At 39.0% G+C, this 14,788-nt stretch overlaps 1 protein-coding gene across 1 annotated transcript in view; it reads right to left on the bottom strand.

Moving 5' to 3' along the window:
* Positions 1–14,788, bottom strand: part of PIEZO2 (piezo type mechanosensitive ion channel component 2) — a 285,705-nt gene that overhangs the window by 50,619 nt on the left and 220,298 nt on the right. The window contains exons 24-29 of the mRNA XM_059480444.1: positions 13,817–14,017; positions 12,556–12,760; positions 12,314–12,415; positions 11,678–11,843; positions 2,084–2,327; positions 791–887 (exon numbers count right to left, since the gene is read on the bottom strand). Of these exons, the coding sequence (XP_059336427.1) occupies positions 791–887; positions 2,084–2,327; positions 11,678–11,843; positions 12,314–12,415; positions 12,556–12,760; positions 13,817–14,017 (1,015 nt within the window). The remainder of the gene's footprint in view (positions 1–790; positions 888–2,083; positions 2,328–11,677; positions 11,844–12,313; positions 12,416–12,555; positions 12,761–13,816; positions 14,018–14,788) is intronic.

Genomic DNA, 14,788 nt, shown 5'->3' with positions numbered 1-14,788 from the left:
ATGATGACAGGAATTCAGAATTTTGCTGCAGCCTCACTAGGCTGAAACAGCTCTTTAAATTCAGAAAAAAACCAAACCAAACCCAAAAACACACAAAAAAAAACTTCTGCAGATGTTTTCAAACTGTTAATCCAGGGTGTCAGGACAAAGTGGAGACTAATAGCTCACTGAGATATGAAGGGTTTTGCTCTCCACACTTCATTCATCTTTTCTCTCACCTCCAGCAACAGACATTATCCACTCTATGCTTTTTATCACCACATGAGAATAATCACAAGGAAAAAAAATTGCCAAAACTATGTCTGCATGTAGAAAAATTACCACTTTCATGCCATTTCAGTGAGCTGAAGTGGCTTCCCTTTTGAACCACTGAACCCTGGTACACAGGGAGGGATGGGAGCCCACACTGCACACGGGGAGTGCAGCTGGGAGAAGGTGCCCTGTCCATGCAGTGATGGTGAGCCGACTTTTAGCTCAAGATGTACAGCAAACCAGGGTATCACATCACCTGCATATCCACATACGGGTTAAGTGCCAATATCTGTGAATTGTTCATTTACAGCAAACGCTGGCTGTGGGTGGATGTATGGGCATGGTGGCAGTTTTCTCTGCATACGTGTCCCCCTTGTTTCTGTGAAATGTTTTCAATATTCTGTGTGGCTAATCAATATAAATCCAAGATTTTTCAAAAGGTAATATATCAAGGGATGGCACAACTTAAATATGATTGAAGATTTTAAGGTGATTCTTTATTTATAGAAAATTATGGAGAAAAATAAGCTGTACTTACGAATATGGTAGCCTTTAACTGTACAAGCCAGGCTAAATGCCTGAATCACCCAGCAGCTCTTCTGAATTAATGATTCAATGTAGCCACACGCTCCTATCTGTAAGTAAAAGGGCAGTTTTATATAACAAGACATAGCAGTAATAAGGATAGAAAAATTACATGTTTTTACATTACATGAGAAATAATACAGCCGAGGGCAGTCAAATTATTCTCATTACTAAAAGAGCTTGGAAGAAAGAGTGGCTTTACCAGTGACACACAAACTAGTCTTAGACAGAATTTGATTTTTTGATTATTAGTGAGACAGGAGGTATGTGGGGCTTGTTTGAGTTTTTGCACAGAAAGGGACACATCTGGCATACGATGCAATGTGACAACTAAGCAACTTTTATAAATCACTGACTTAATCCTGCAAACATACATGAACAAGTTTAAGACACATGTAGCTCCACTGAATTCCCAAGCATAAAATGAAGCACATATGTAAGCATTTAGAACATTTGCAAATTCAAACCACCCATAAATCAATTTTATTTCAGTGTAGTGACTTAAATAAATGTAAAAAGAAAAATGTCTCTTCTTTGCAGTCCAGTACTAAAACTGTTCAAAGCTAAAAAGCAACTGCCAGGAATAAACCTAAATTTATCTTTCAAAAAGATTGAAATTACTGGCTTGTCTTAATCACCTGTCACTACCACTGCAAGGATACATATAAAAGAGTTAATTAATCCAAGAAAAATCTTTCATATTTTGCAGAAGAATTTGACATTTAATTATCAAATACATCTGTTTCCACCTGAATTTCACACTAGTTCTAAAGGAAACAGGAATGGAGTTTTTAACTTTGCAGTCAACTTCACTAATTACATTACATCACACAACTGCATCTCATACTAGTTTGAAATTTTTTTATTTAAATAAATTGTCCAATTAAATGTGCACTACTTATCAACAGTAGGACTAATTTTGTACTTCTTACTCATTTTTCACTCCTCTTTTCATGAGACTTCTAAGGAGAGACTTCATTAGACAAAGAAACCAGAACCTGGCCCTTAGAAAGTAGGTGGTGAGCTTTTACAGAGTCCAACTGAGCTCATGGGTGCACATTTCCCTATGATGGATATGCACTGCCATTCCCTAGCAATGCTGAACTGAAATGGAGACTGCTTTGTGCTTGCAGAAGGCTGTGGTCCCGAAAAAGAATTTTTAATGACTGCTCAACGCTCTGTGCACACTTCCAATGAAACAGAAGTACTGAGGGCAGAGGGCAGAGGGAAGGCATCAGCTCCCTACCGACAGGATGTTCTTCATGGTGATCACGAAGACGTTGTAGGCAATCAGCCAGTCCCAGTAACGCAGAATGCTCCTGATGGGCTTCAGCAACAGGTCTCCACCAAAGAGAAGGAAATAGAAGCAGGCCACCAAGTAGCCCATACAGAATATGCTGATCCTTGTGGTTCCCGTGATGAAGATTATGGTAAGCACAAACCAGAAGAGGTAACTAAATATTATCACCTTATACATGTCTAAGTAGGACCTAGAAGTAAAATAAGGAGAAAAAGTTACCATTTTTTTCTGAGGGCAATGCTGTCTTTCCTCTTTCTGCATCACTGGCTTACACTTGTGCCAGGGTCTTCTGGGCATTCTCACACTTCAATAATTGTGCAGGCACTGACCACTAACACCACAGTCAGGGGGTTTGGTTCATGCACAGGTCTGCCTGGGTCACACATTTCACTCCAGCTCCTCCCTGTGCATAAGCACCTTGTGTCACCTGGTCAGGGTGCTGTGCTTGCTGCAGGATCAAGCCTTGCACCATGGAAGGGAGGACATCCCGTTCTCACCAAAATTCAGGGGAGAGGGATATTATCTGCAATGCCATATAGGAGCTCTAAAGGCTGTCTGAGATAATCTTTCAAGAAGTGTGAGAAATAGTATAGCAAATCTATTTTAAAAAGCCAACTACAGTACACCCCTGCAAACAATTCCATATTTATTGATGACTTCTAGGGAATTCAGCCTGGTCAAAAGACTAGTTTTCATAAACAGCTGCTAAAAATATCTTTCTCTAATGGAGATCAACTGCAAAAGTTTTGAGGGGGAAAATGGTTTCTACAGAACAGAAATGTGATAGAATTTACTGAAACATTTACCAGGAAGCTCTGAGAGAGAGCTATCTGAAATCAGCCTGGCCCACAGTGGGAAAGAGAGAGAAACAATTTGGTGTTTTCAGATTCCTTAAAATGTTGACTTAATATTGACTCGGTGAGCTTTCAAACAAGAATGTCTGCCAAAGGCAATACCAAATACTACATATAGCTAAAGACTGCAAAACCAACTAATTCTTAGTTTCCTCCCATTTATAATGTTTTGATTCCAAATCTAACTGTGTTTTCAGAGTCTGTTCACCCAGGCTGCATAACTACATTTGTCAGGAAACCAGGCAGGGAGACAGAGCTACAGGAGTGCACATATACCTGCGCCAAACCATGTAAGGAGCAAATGAACTAAATGCACTGTATGAAGCCACATAAAAAGGCCCCTGCTGCTTGATGTTCTCAGGCTCAGAACTTTCTAGGAGTATGTATTTATAGTCTTACATTTATAGGCCCATATTACACATTTTACCAGAGAGGCATTTAATGAAAGGTAAAAAGAAAGCTCCTTTATGTTTATTTCCCGCAAATATTTAAGAAATTTGTCATCTGCTGCCTGTGAAATCTAAAAATATCATGACTTTGGAGATGTTACTGGGTTCTGGGTGATAAAACATTAACAAAGAATCAATATGTGCTGGGACAATGAAGAAGACATCAGTCGAGGAGGTCTTCATTAACTTGATGTGCATTAGAAATTGTTTCTCCAGAAAATATAATTCGGTTTGATATTCTTTTAATAATAATTATTGGTGTGTGGGATGGCTAGGAAGAGATCACTTTCCTGACACTGCTCTATTTCAAAAGGCTTGTCCTTTGCTACCAACAAAATGTATCAGCATATTTTGAGAAAAGCCCAAAATGGAATCAAATTGATTGAAAACACAGCAATGTCTTAATACTCGTCAATAAAAATGAACTCTGACTCTTTGAGACTGTCTCAATCCAAACTTCCCAACATATACATGTGGCATTTGCTTGAGTCATAATCAGTCATAATTAAAACTTTTGGAAATTAGACAGAATATGAAAACGAAGACAATAATCTAACCACTTTTTCACTATAACGGTAGCCATTTGCTACAATTTAGCAGTCATCTAAAATATTAACTACACATTTTCTTCTTATATCCAAAATATGCATTAAATATAATAGCCTTGGGCATCTCTAAACCAACCAAACAACAAGACTGCATGTAATGGAAGAATTCTTAGAAGGGAGGAGGCACTAGAATGGTGCCAAGTGACAAATGATACAGTCCTTAAAGATGGAAAGCATTCTGACTTTTATAGCTGTGCAGCTGCAAGCAAATCCAACAATAAAAATGGCTCCCAAGAATTCATCTTGGAGTGGATGTCTCACAAACGGTGTTCGAACAAGTCAGCCAAAGCACACCTAAACAATGAAGACCACCAAGCATCCAAGGTACTTCTGTGCTATCCCAAGAAGGTGGCCACATTGAACACAATGGAGAGAACCACTCAAGTTGTTTCAGGGAGATAAAAATTTTGCTGAAATCATGTTTCTTTCAGTTACAATATACAAAATCTTGTCTGTTACAGCATAGAGCCATGCATGCCCCTAATTTTCATTAATTGATATGGAAAGGTCAAGTGCTGTAATAGCAGGAACAAAGACATGTCTTGGTGGGGAGTTCTCTACATGTTACCTCTCAAATAATTTGACACATTCTCATAGATAAATCTTTAAATTCTGCCTCAAAGCCCAGAACATTAGGAAGTGAGGAGTTTCTGTTCCTTGCCCTGGGATCATAACGCAACAGTGGGAGGCTGAAGGACAAAGACACCCCAACAAAAGACCCTACACAAACCCATGAGGACACTTGAGGTGCTCATCCTCTGTTTAAAAGCTTCTACACAGACAGGAGAAAATGCTAAATCTTGAACAGCATGTACTGTGATTTTATGCTTTCACTACAGACCACATAGATCATTAGTTCAATGTCATGTAAATCTTCCAAACTCTCATTTTCTAAGTGTTCTTTAAATCTCCCTTCATTCACCAGGAGCAAAAGGCCACCCTCAGGATGTGATATTTAATAATACACCTTAGAAATCTGCACAGATCGTTCCCAAGGAGACAAGTGGACATCCCAAGGGATGACCACCCCTGGTCATCCCTTCAGCTCTACATTTCAGCCTCTTTTTTGGATTTGGCTCTTCAAAATGGTTTCAAGAAGAAAATTTGCAAAAGCTTATTTACTTTGAGGGAGGACAGAAGGAATGGATTCTTTTCTGCCCAATTAGCCTCCAAACCCACTCAGTGCTGGTGTGATGAATGCAGAAAGGTGGGAGGGTGCAGTGGGAGGCTAAGAACACAGACACACATCTGAGTAAGATTAGCCACTACACCAGTGCACCAAAAGCATCCAACTATGGCTTTGACTACAGCATGACAGCCTCTGAATGAGAAATTACACAGAAGAAACCTGAAAGATTAATGAGAAATAAAACCCACTGATTTTCCAACCATGTCATTAGTAGAACCCACTAATACTCTGGATAACATTTTGAAAAAAATTACCGTTTCAATTTGCTCAAAAACAAGGAAGACAAAGTCTGAAGTTCATTCCACACATCCATCAAAGCTATTTTAACTTCAAATGGCTCTCTATATCAAATTGTCTGCTTTTATTTTCTAAAGTTTTATTGGTCTTACCATGATTGTTTCAATATTTTATTTCCACAGGAATTAATTTTTAACTGTAATACAATGCAGCCTGTTGCAGAGAGATTGCTCTAGGTGCAGTTGTTTTGCTGGCATGCTACACGATGTGTTTGGCTATGACCAGCCTAGTGTCTGGACCTCTGCCTGCAGGCACCAAGAGGTGCCGATCCTGCAGCCAATAATCCCTCTCAGGAAAGGTATTTACCTTCAGCCAAATGTTCTGCCTTGAAATTTAGGGGAAGAACACACTTCTGCTTACACCCTGGTGAAAGCCTTTTTTGGTGATGGATGCAGCTGAAGGGCTCTTCATGCTGGAGGAGCTGCTGTTGTGCAGCTTCACTGTTTTTCCCTAGCAGCCCCCTGCTTTGAGCGTGATACTCACCTTCATATAACCCCAAGGCTCCTCCTATAGCCTTCCTCTGTCCCTATACATATGGGTTCAGTAAGCTTTGCCTACTCCCAAATTTCTTCTTTCTTCCATATCTCCTGTTCCTCACACTCTTGGCAGCCTATGTGACCCTGCATCAGAGCTTGTTTCCCATTCTATTCTCAACATTGCTAATGTTCCCCACTGAGCTTCCATCTTCAAACCCTCCCCCTGGAGTTCTACGTTAGCTTTCAGAAGGGAGTTTTGTTGATTTTCCCTCTGCCAATAGCAACATCTAATCTTCTGAGAACTAGCTCCCTTATTTCAATGGACTTCTTCAAATCCAGTGTCGTGGATCCCATAGGTCTTAGTTCCTGCTACTTTTGTTAAACCCTCTCAAGGAACTGATATTCTTTTATGATTACTTTCTTACCAGTGAAGTGCTTCCTTCATGCTTCTTGTATCCACCTTAAAAATACCCAAACTCACAACTCCGTTATTTGTTGAAGCTAATTTTTTTTAGCAACAGAATGTTTATCTGCTTTAAATATGACAGGAAGCCTGTAATGTTCATTTGCAGGTCCTATCTCACTAACCTAAGTTGGAGCACAGTTCCAAAAATGGCATTACAGCTGCCTTTCAGACAATTTACCTGACTCCCCTCATGATGTTTCCCAGAGCACAGGTATTAAATAAGACAGTTCAGTGACTGTTTCTGTTCCTAAGTGGAAAAAAGCAGATTACAATCCCAAGCTTTTTTCCCCCTGAAAATGTCTAAGAGAATGTCTGAAAACTGCTTGGGAACTGAAATGAGAATTTTCCAGCATTAGAGACTGTGGGAAAGGATTATCCTCAGTGAGGTTGCTTTAAATCCTGTGTCATTCTAAAAGCTCCTATTTCTATTCTTTGTTCTTATTTCTGTTTCAAAGTCCTTTGGATGTGCACTCCTTTGGGGTCAAGCACATGTCCCCTGGGAAATCTGGGGGTGGAAAGACAAGAAAATTTCAGGAAATCTCTTACTTAGACTATTTATCAATGTTGAACTCAAGTATTTCTCCAGAGAGAAGAAAATGAAGCATTTTGGAAATATGCTCTTCTTCTGCCATTGTTTATGTAGCAGTTAAAAGTTTTTTATCCATGTCTACTAGAACAGTGACCAAGTAGTATCTTCTCAAGCAAAATGACACTTCAGAAAGGGTGCTTTGGTCTGCAGGTGCCATTCTTTTACATAGCAGTAAATACACATCAGGCTTCTCAGAAAACACAAGAATACCAAGCATAACTTTTAAATTTTTTTTTTCTTCTGCTTCATAATTTATTCATAACCGGGTTGTCTTCCCTTACTGTTTGGCTCTTTCTGACTGACTTTTGGAGAAATGCCATTATTAATTTCACCTGCTTGGATAAGGTTTGAACCAAGTTCTTGTCCATACTACTAGATGTTTAGACCTTTCTCAAACTTCTCTTGAAAAGCATAAGAAATGTCTTTAGACAAAGCCCTTTCAGTTCCAAATTGTCTTGGATGGAAGCCAGATACACACATTTACTTCTGAGGTAGATCTTCAGTGGATTACCCAGAGCTTGAGAGTCCTTCTTTTCAAGATTCATAACTCTTAATAAAATATTCAGTCACTTTAAGGTACTGTCATCTATTGGTCTATCTACTGGTTCTTCTTTGAAGCAAATTAAGCATTTAGGATTGCGTGTGTGCAGTGTAATCTCTCAAAAATAATGTAATTGAAAGTCTGGGATAATCTATGTTGTAGTGAAAGCACTGAAAGAGACACTTAAGAGCTCAAAGAAAGGTAAGATACCTTGAAGAACACAAGAACTATTATGCAGTTCCTACTAAAAGAAGGTCTGTTTATACTTAGGGACATCATCTTAAATGTTCCCATTACACATTCATGCAGCTAACACTACATAAAAAACCCCACAAAAACAACAACAACAAAAAAGAAGTTATAGCTTAAAATGGGGTGGAAGGAAGACCTGTAAAGCTACAGATGAGTGAGCCTTCCCTCTGTGTTTGGGAAGATCACAGAGCAGGTCGTCATGGAAGCAATGTTAAGGCATATGCAAGACAAGAAGGTGATCCTAGCATGGCTTCACTAAAGGAAAATGGTACATGTCCACTCTGGTGGCTTTTTTATGATGGAATGACTGCAACACTCTTTAAGGTCAACAGATAGAGAAATGTAATCTACCTGGACTTTTGTTAAACCTTCGAGATGGTCCTACACAACATCCTTGACTGTCTAGACTGCAGTGACATGGATTTGACAAATGGACTATTCAATGGATAGAGAAGTGGCTGAATGGATGTAGCAAGAGAGTTGGGGACAATGGCTCCATGTCCAGGTGGAGGCAGGTAACAAGTGGTGTCTCTCAGGGCTCTGTCCTGGGACAGGTGCTCCTCAATATCTTCATCAGTGACACAGAGAGTGGGAATAAGTGCACCCTCAGCAGGTTTGCAGATGGCACAAAGCTGAATGATTCAGTTGGCACAACAGAAGAATGGGATGCCATCTGGAAAAGCTTGAGAAGTGGGCCCATATGAACCTCATAAAGTTGAACAAGTCCAAGTGCAATGTCCTGCATCTGAATCAGGGAAATCCCAGACATGAGCACAGACTGGGAGAGGAATTTATTGACAGCAGCCCTGATGAGAAGGACGTGGGAGTTCTCATCAATGAAAAGCTGGACATGAGCTGACAATTTGCACTCACATCCCAAAAAGCCAGCTGCATCCTGGGTTACCTCAAAAGATGTCAAGGGAGGTGATTCCCCCACTCTACTTCACCCTTGTGAGATACCATCTGGAGTACTGTTTAAAGGTCTAGGGTCCTCAGACTGTTAGAGTGAGCCCAGAGGAGGTCCAAGAACATGGCCAGAGCACCTCTCCTATAAGGAAAGGCTGAGAGAGTTGAGGTTGTTCAGCCTGGAGAAGAGAAATCTCTGGTGAGACCACATTACGTTCTCCTAGTAATTAAAGGTGTCCTATAAAAAGAAGAGAGAAGTGTTTACACAGGGATACAGGGATAAGACAAGGAGAAGGGTTTTAAGTTAGAAGAGGAGATATTTAGATTAGATAGGGAGAAATTCTTTACTCAGAGTGTAATGAGGCACTGGAACAGGTCACCTGGAGTTGTGGATGCCCAACCTGGTCTAGTGGAAGATGCCACTACTCTTGCTAGCAAGGTTGGAATTAGATGATCTTCCTTTGAAAGAGAACGTCCCTTCTATTTCAATGCAAATCAGTCTATGATTCCATGATTCCCTGCCCAAATATCTACAAGAAAAGATATTATAAACAGGAATATCTTTTGTTCCTGAATGTGTTAATTCATGGGTTTTCTAGTAATCCATGATTCATTTTTCAAAACAAAAATATCCCCTTTCTTTTCTTTTTCTCTGCCTTGTTTTCCTTCTTCTCCTTATTCACACAGCATAAAACTGTCACATGAAATGGTTTCACAGATTTTTGACATTTAGGAGGAACAAATATAAAGTGATTGCAGTTCATTTGTTCAGCTCACCTCCACTAATGGGTTCTTTGATTTTCTGGGGTTTTTTGTACTCTCAATCACTAACATTACCTACTTCCTAATACGTGCAGCAAACTCCCAATTAAATGGTTGGATATTGTTAATCACCTCTCCACAGGTCTCCTTGGTCAGCACACACCCAGCAGTGTGTCTGAGTGGATGTCCTGTCACCAATGGCTTCAAGTTGATGCATCCCATGCACATAATTCAAACCACAGAAATCAACCCTAAGGATTGTGGAGGGGCAGAAGGCCAGTTCAACTTGAACTTTGCTTTCCTGATTCTGATTACCATCCAAAATCTTCAAATACCCTCTGTGTTTCAAAGTTTCATGTTTGTGCATATGGGTATATCTTACACAGATGATCAGAATTATCAATCAGATTCCAGAGAACAGTGAAAAGATCCCAAAAAGAGGCTGCTTGAAAAACAGTGATTTTCTTGTCTTTTTCTCTTCCAAAGACAGCTTTAAAAAACATTCCCATTAGCAATGAGTTTTCTTCAGAATTATTTTTTTTCTGGACTTAGGGAGGAAAATTTGATCTTTCTGTCAGAAACCAGTGATGGTTTTTACCAGTGACTAAACACACCAGTGTGTCCAATGCAACTGCTGCATCAGCCTTTGCTAAGATGGACACAACTTCAGTGGCAAGAGAAAAACCCAGGCAATCTCCACTACATTTCCTCAACCAAGCCCTATTTGTTAGCTGTCTTTTAGAAAGCATTCTCATTTGATGAAGCCTTTTGAAGAAAGAATAATATTTCTCCCTTCCTGCTTATGTTATTGAATCTAGAGCACTGGGTACACTGTGTAGACTGGAAATTCTCAAGGGGGAGAACTGCTCAACCTTTGCCAGATTTATAGTGGCAACTATAAATCTCTGGACAAATGAGTCAATTGAATGTTTCAATGTAACAGAAATAGCAGGATCGTCCTAAAGATCTTGGGTAGGACTTCCAGTGATACCACTTGATTGGTAAAAGAAATAAAAGTCTGTCATCAAAAGAAGGATTCTTACAGACATTAGTTCTAGACATTTTTGAAATCCTGTCATACTCAGACATCTGTTGGTAACATGCATTCACAGATCAAGTCTGACAGAACATCATAGCTAAGAAATCTTACTCTTCCAATTTACTGCACTAACTTTCAGAGACAACTTCAAATAAGAGCATGTCCAGAAAAATCCAGAAGAGCTGAGCTAATCTGTGTTTTCTGAAATGATCACACAATGGAACAGTTACATTGTTTAAAGGTTGTTTAGAACAGACTGCCTCAAGCTCTGCCCCATTATGTGTTATTCACCTTCTTAAACTGCCTTGTATGCAATGCTGAGGAACAGGACATGTCAGTTGTCCTTCCAAGGTACTTTTATAGTTCTTATGCCTAGATGAAATAGCACAAAGGACAGTCTCTTAGAGTATTATTTTGATTGTGCTCAGACAACAACTGCACAGGACACAACTGATGACTTTTTGGCATTAAAGACATACATGGGAAACTGCAGACTACGATGGATTCTTGCTAACATGTCTGTGTTTGGGGGAAAAACAGCAGAGCAGTTAAGTCCACCATAAATGCTGCCCTACTGGGCATTAATGGAGGGAAACTCAGATTTGAGTACCAAGATTTTTCCTGGAGTTGGAAATAGACAGGCTTAGATTAATCTAACAGTCAAACTACTCTTTTTTCTCAAACTTGCTAAATCCACATGTGCACAGATAGTATGCAGGAACTTGTGACCTAAAGGTGAATGTTTTGCAATGTGTTGGTTGTCCAAGATAGTGGTGGGACATGATGATCTTAAAGGTCTTTTCCAAACTAAACAAGTCTATGATTCTGTGAATGCAGGCTTTCAGGCAAATTTATCACTGAACTTCTCTGGAGAGCACTTAAAGCAATCATCAGTTTTAGGAAGATGTGTTTGCATCCACCCTGTTCTAAACCAGATGCTGAATACTCAGAAATTAACTATCTGCTCTCTCATACAGCAGTATGTTAGATGGGAACATAGATGGATATAAATTCCAAGTAAAATTGGAAGCTATGAGAATGACTTTTAGCCTAGTGAACTTTGTGAAAAAGAAGCACTGTATTTTCCAAGTGTTTAAGATCCATTTTTTTACCGGCAGTGGATGAAGTCAGGAACAGGATTATGCTGGCTAAAAGATGCTGCATCAAGGTTCATGCAAATTTCCACATTGTCTCCAGCCATGATTCGTACTGCAGCTTTATTTTCATCCTCAAATGTCTGCCTTTGCAAGGATGCACACAGAAGCAGCATGAAGTCATCTAGGAGAAAGTAGTGATAGCAAGGAAAAATTCAGTCATCAGCATAGGTGTAAGGAGAGTTGTGATGTATCCTAATGTAGTTACCAGACTGTTTTCCCACACTTTGAACCTCCAAGACTGAGTGGTTTTCAATGCAATCAACTCTGAATTGAAATGTACTAATGCATTTAGGTTTTTTTTACCTGTCATTGTCTATGACTTTTATGGAGAAATAAATGGAAAAAGAGGAAATATTCATACATTTTTACACTGAATTATTTAAAAAGGGATACAGGAAAAGCAGATGCAAAAATTACTAACTCTGTGAATTTTTCTACTACATTCAAAGCCATGCTTAGTATTCAATCACCCAAAAAATCTGACATCTTGCTGCTGAAGTGTAAATGAAAGGCTGGCTTCAAATTCCACTGCAGAGATGATTTAAGCAAAGGATATATAAACACTTTATAACAATGTGCTAAAATACTTACACACAAGAAAGACAGGGTTTGGTCTCACAATGAAGTCTGGAAAGTATAACCACTTTATGATGTTGGAGTTGAAGTTGGCATTGCCACTTCTCCATGGATAGTCTGTGTGGCAGGAGCATGCAAAAATTCAATCAGTACTTCATAACAATTACTTAATCCTTTTCTTCAGAACACTTCCCAACTTTCCAGCATTTTTTCTATAAAAGCAACAAGCAGTAATTTTACATAAAGGGCGTCCTTACCTTTACAAGGAGCAGGTGGGATGCCAATGCAAAGGAAGTATTGGAATGTAATGATGCATGTTAGAAAGCAGCAATATTTTGGCCAGATCTCTGCAATAGCTTTTCTCCTACGTCGATACAACACAGCAATCAGCCAGAAAGCATGAATCATTGCATAAAAATCCATCCTTTGACCAATTACATTCACTGATAGAAGAAAACAGGTCTGGAAACAAAGTAAAGAAACATAAACAACTTTTACAATCTCATGACTAGTCAGTATAGCAATAATAAATTATTGTGGATCCTTACAAAATGCCTGGATGTGTCTTCATCTGTGCAAACCCTGTGCAGGAACCTGTGCAAACCAACATGCTCCAACAGCAATTTCCACCACTCCACCCAAAGACCCAAAGTTTTGATACTCTTGTGTCTAGAGCAGGTTTCCATTATGTGATATCTAAAGATACCAGAAGGAAAGACCCTTGTCACAACACCTAGTGTGTGAAATTGTTAATTGTTAATTGTTGCCAAGCCAAGCGAAGAACATACTGCATAGTCACATATTTTGATAGGATGTACAGATGTGGAAGAGGAACTATTAAGATTGGTACAATTTAAACGTGTCCTCATGTAGGAAATGGACAAGGCATTTGGACCATACAGCTTCTATCAGTGATAGACAAATTCAATTTCTGCAAGAAAGCTTCAGTTTTCCATTATTCTAAAGGCTCTGCATTTCAGCATTTCTGTTCTCTGGCTTCACTGAAGTCCCTTCACTCAGTTCCATGAAACATGTTTTGAAACTTTGTGAAAACTTCATTTATTCAGCGCACTATGCTATTTTGTCTTTCTCTCTCCCCAGATTAGAATGATTTAAAATTATTTCCCAAAGGAAATAACTTGCTGGGCTTTTAAATTTTTATTAATTCTTAATCCTCAGATGGCTGTGAACAGTTTACTCCATTGATCATAGTGGCAGTAATGTTTAAAAGATAGGTCAAGAGTATCATTATAATTAAATTTAGGATGCATTACTCTGGGAGTTGCCTCCTTCAGATAGGCATAGAAAATTGTGAACAATCACTATTTGTGGAAAGATTCTTGGAAAGTACATTTCATGTGCACATGGACAAACAGACAAGGTAAGGGAACAGAGATGACTAACATGAATGATGACTAATAAGCCTCTAGATGTCAAACACAACCCAAGCTACTATTCAGGAATAACACATTCAAAAGGTTTGGAATGCTAATCTAAAGAAATCTAATGCTTATTTACCTCCAAACCAAACTTATAGAAGAAGTAGTTTATGAAATACTTGACACAGTTTACAAGTCCATCATCCAGATGTGCTCTTGTAATATCATGGAAAATGGTTTTAGTCACAGGTGCAGTGAGGTTATTTCGACATCTGTAGTATTCTTGGTGACGGTAGATAGTAACTTCAAAGGCCAGAATAGCCAACATCAGTAAATTATTCTATGGGAGACACAATCAGGAGAATTTTAAATAAAAGTCAAAGCCACAAGAAGCTATAAAATTTTGTGATAAGTATAAACCCATTAATATTCAAATTGATGCTATCAATGAGGACATCTGCACTCCAAAATGCACTGGCACCTATTCCCAGCTACTATGACTGAAACAAATTAAGGTTCACACCAATTCTTGGATTTTGAAGAATCATACAGGCATCCAGAAGACACATATAAAGACATTAATTAAAAAATACTATAGTAAAAAATAGTTGTGGAAATGAAGGGAAGGAAAACGTCAACATGCCCTCTCATATTTCATAGATTCTCTTAAGGTATCAGGTTTTGTTTTGCAGGAGATAGAAGACACAAACATACACAAAAATAATCTGCAGAGGTTTAGCTGTTAAGCACTAACTTTCCAAAACAAGGATGTTGGGTAGAGCAAATTTAACCTAGGCACTCTTTCCCATGAACAGTCTATCTGTCAGTCTTCACTCAGGCACAGCTCCTTCCATCCCAAAGCCAGATTGACTAGGACACAGTCAAGGGTGGCTATGAATTGATTTTTTATTTATCTCAGGAGGGAGATCTGTCCTATGCTCAATAGAAGAGAGGTACTAAATAAGTGCAAAATCTGGTAAAAAGACCAGCTCAGAGAAAGTTCCTCAAAGAAGTCATAACTGAAGCAGAAGTGGAAAACTCTAGATCTCTGTTCTTTGAGAAATATTTGGGACAAGAAACTCCTGAAACAGGTGTCACTGGGATTTTTATA

This window comes from Ammospiza nelsoni, chromosome 1 (assembly GCF_027579445.1).
Source record: "Ammospiza nelsoni isolate bAmmNel1 chromosome 1, bAmmNel1.pri, whole genome shotgun sequence".
Lineage (NCBI taxonomy): Eukaryota > Metazoa > Chordata > Aves > Passeriformes > Passerellidae > Ammospiza > Ammospiza nelsoni.
Note: the sequence above shows the minus strand (reverse complement) of the source record. Positions and strands in the feature narration are given on the sequence as shown.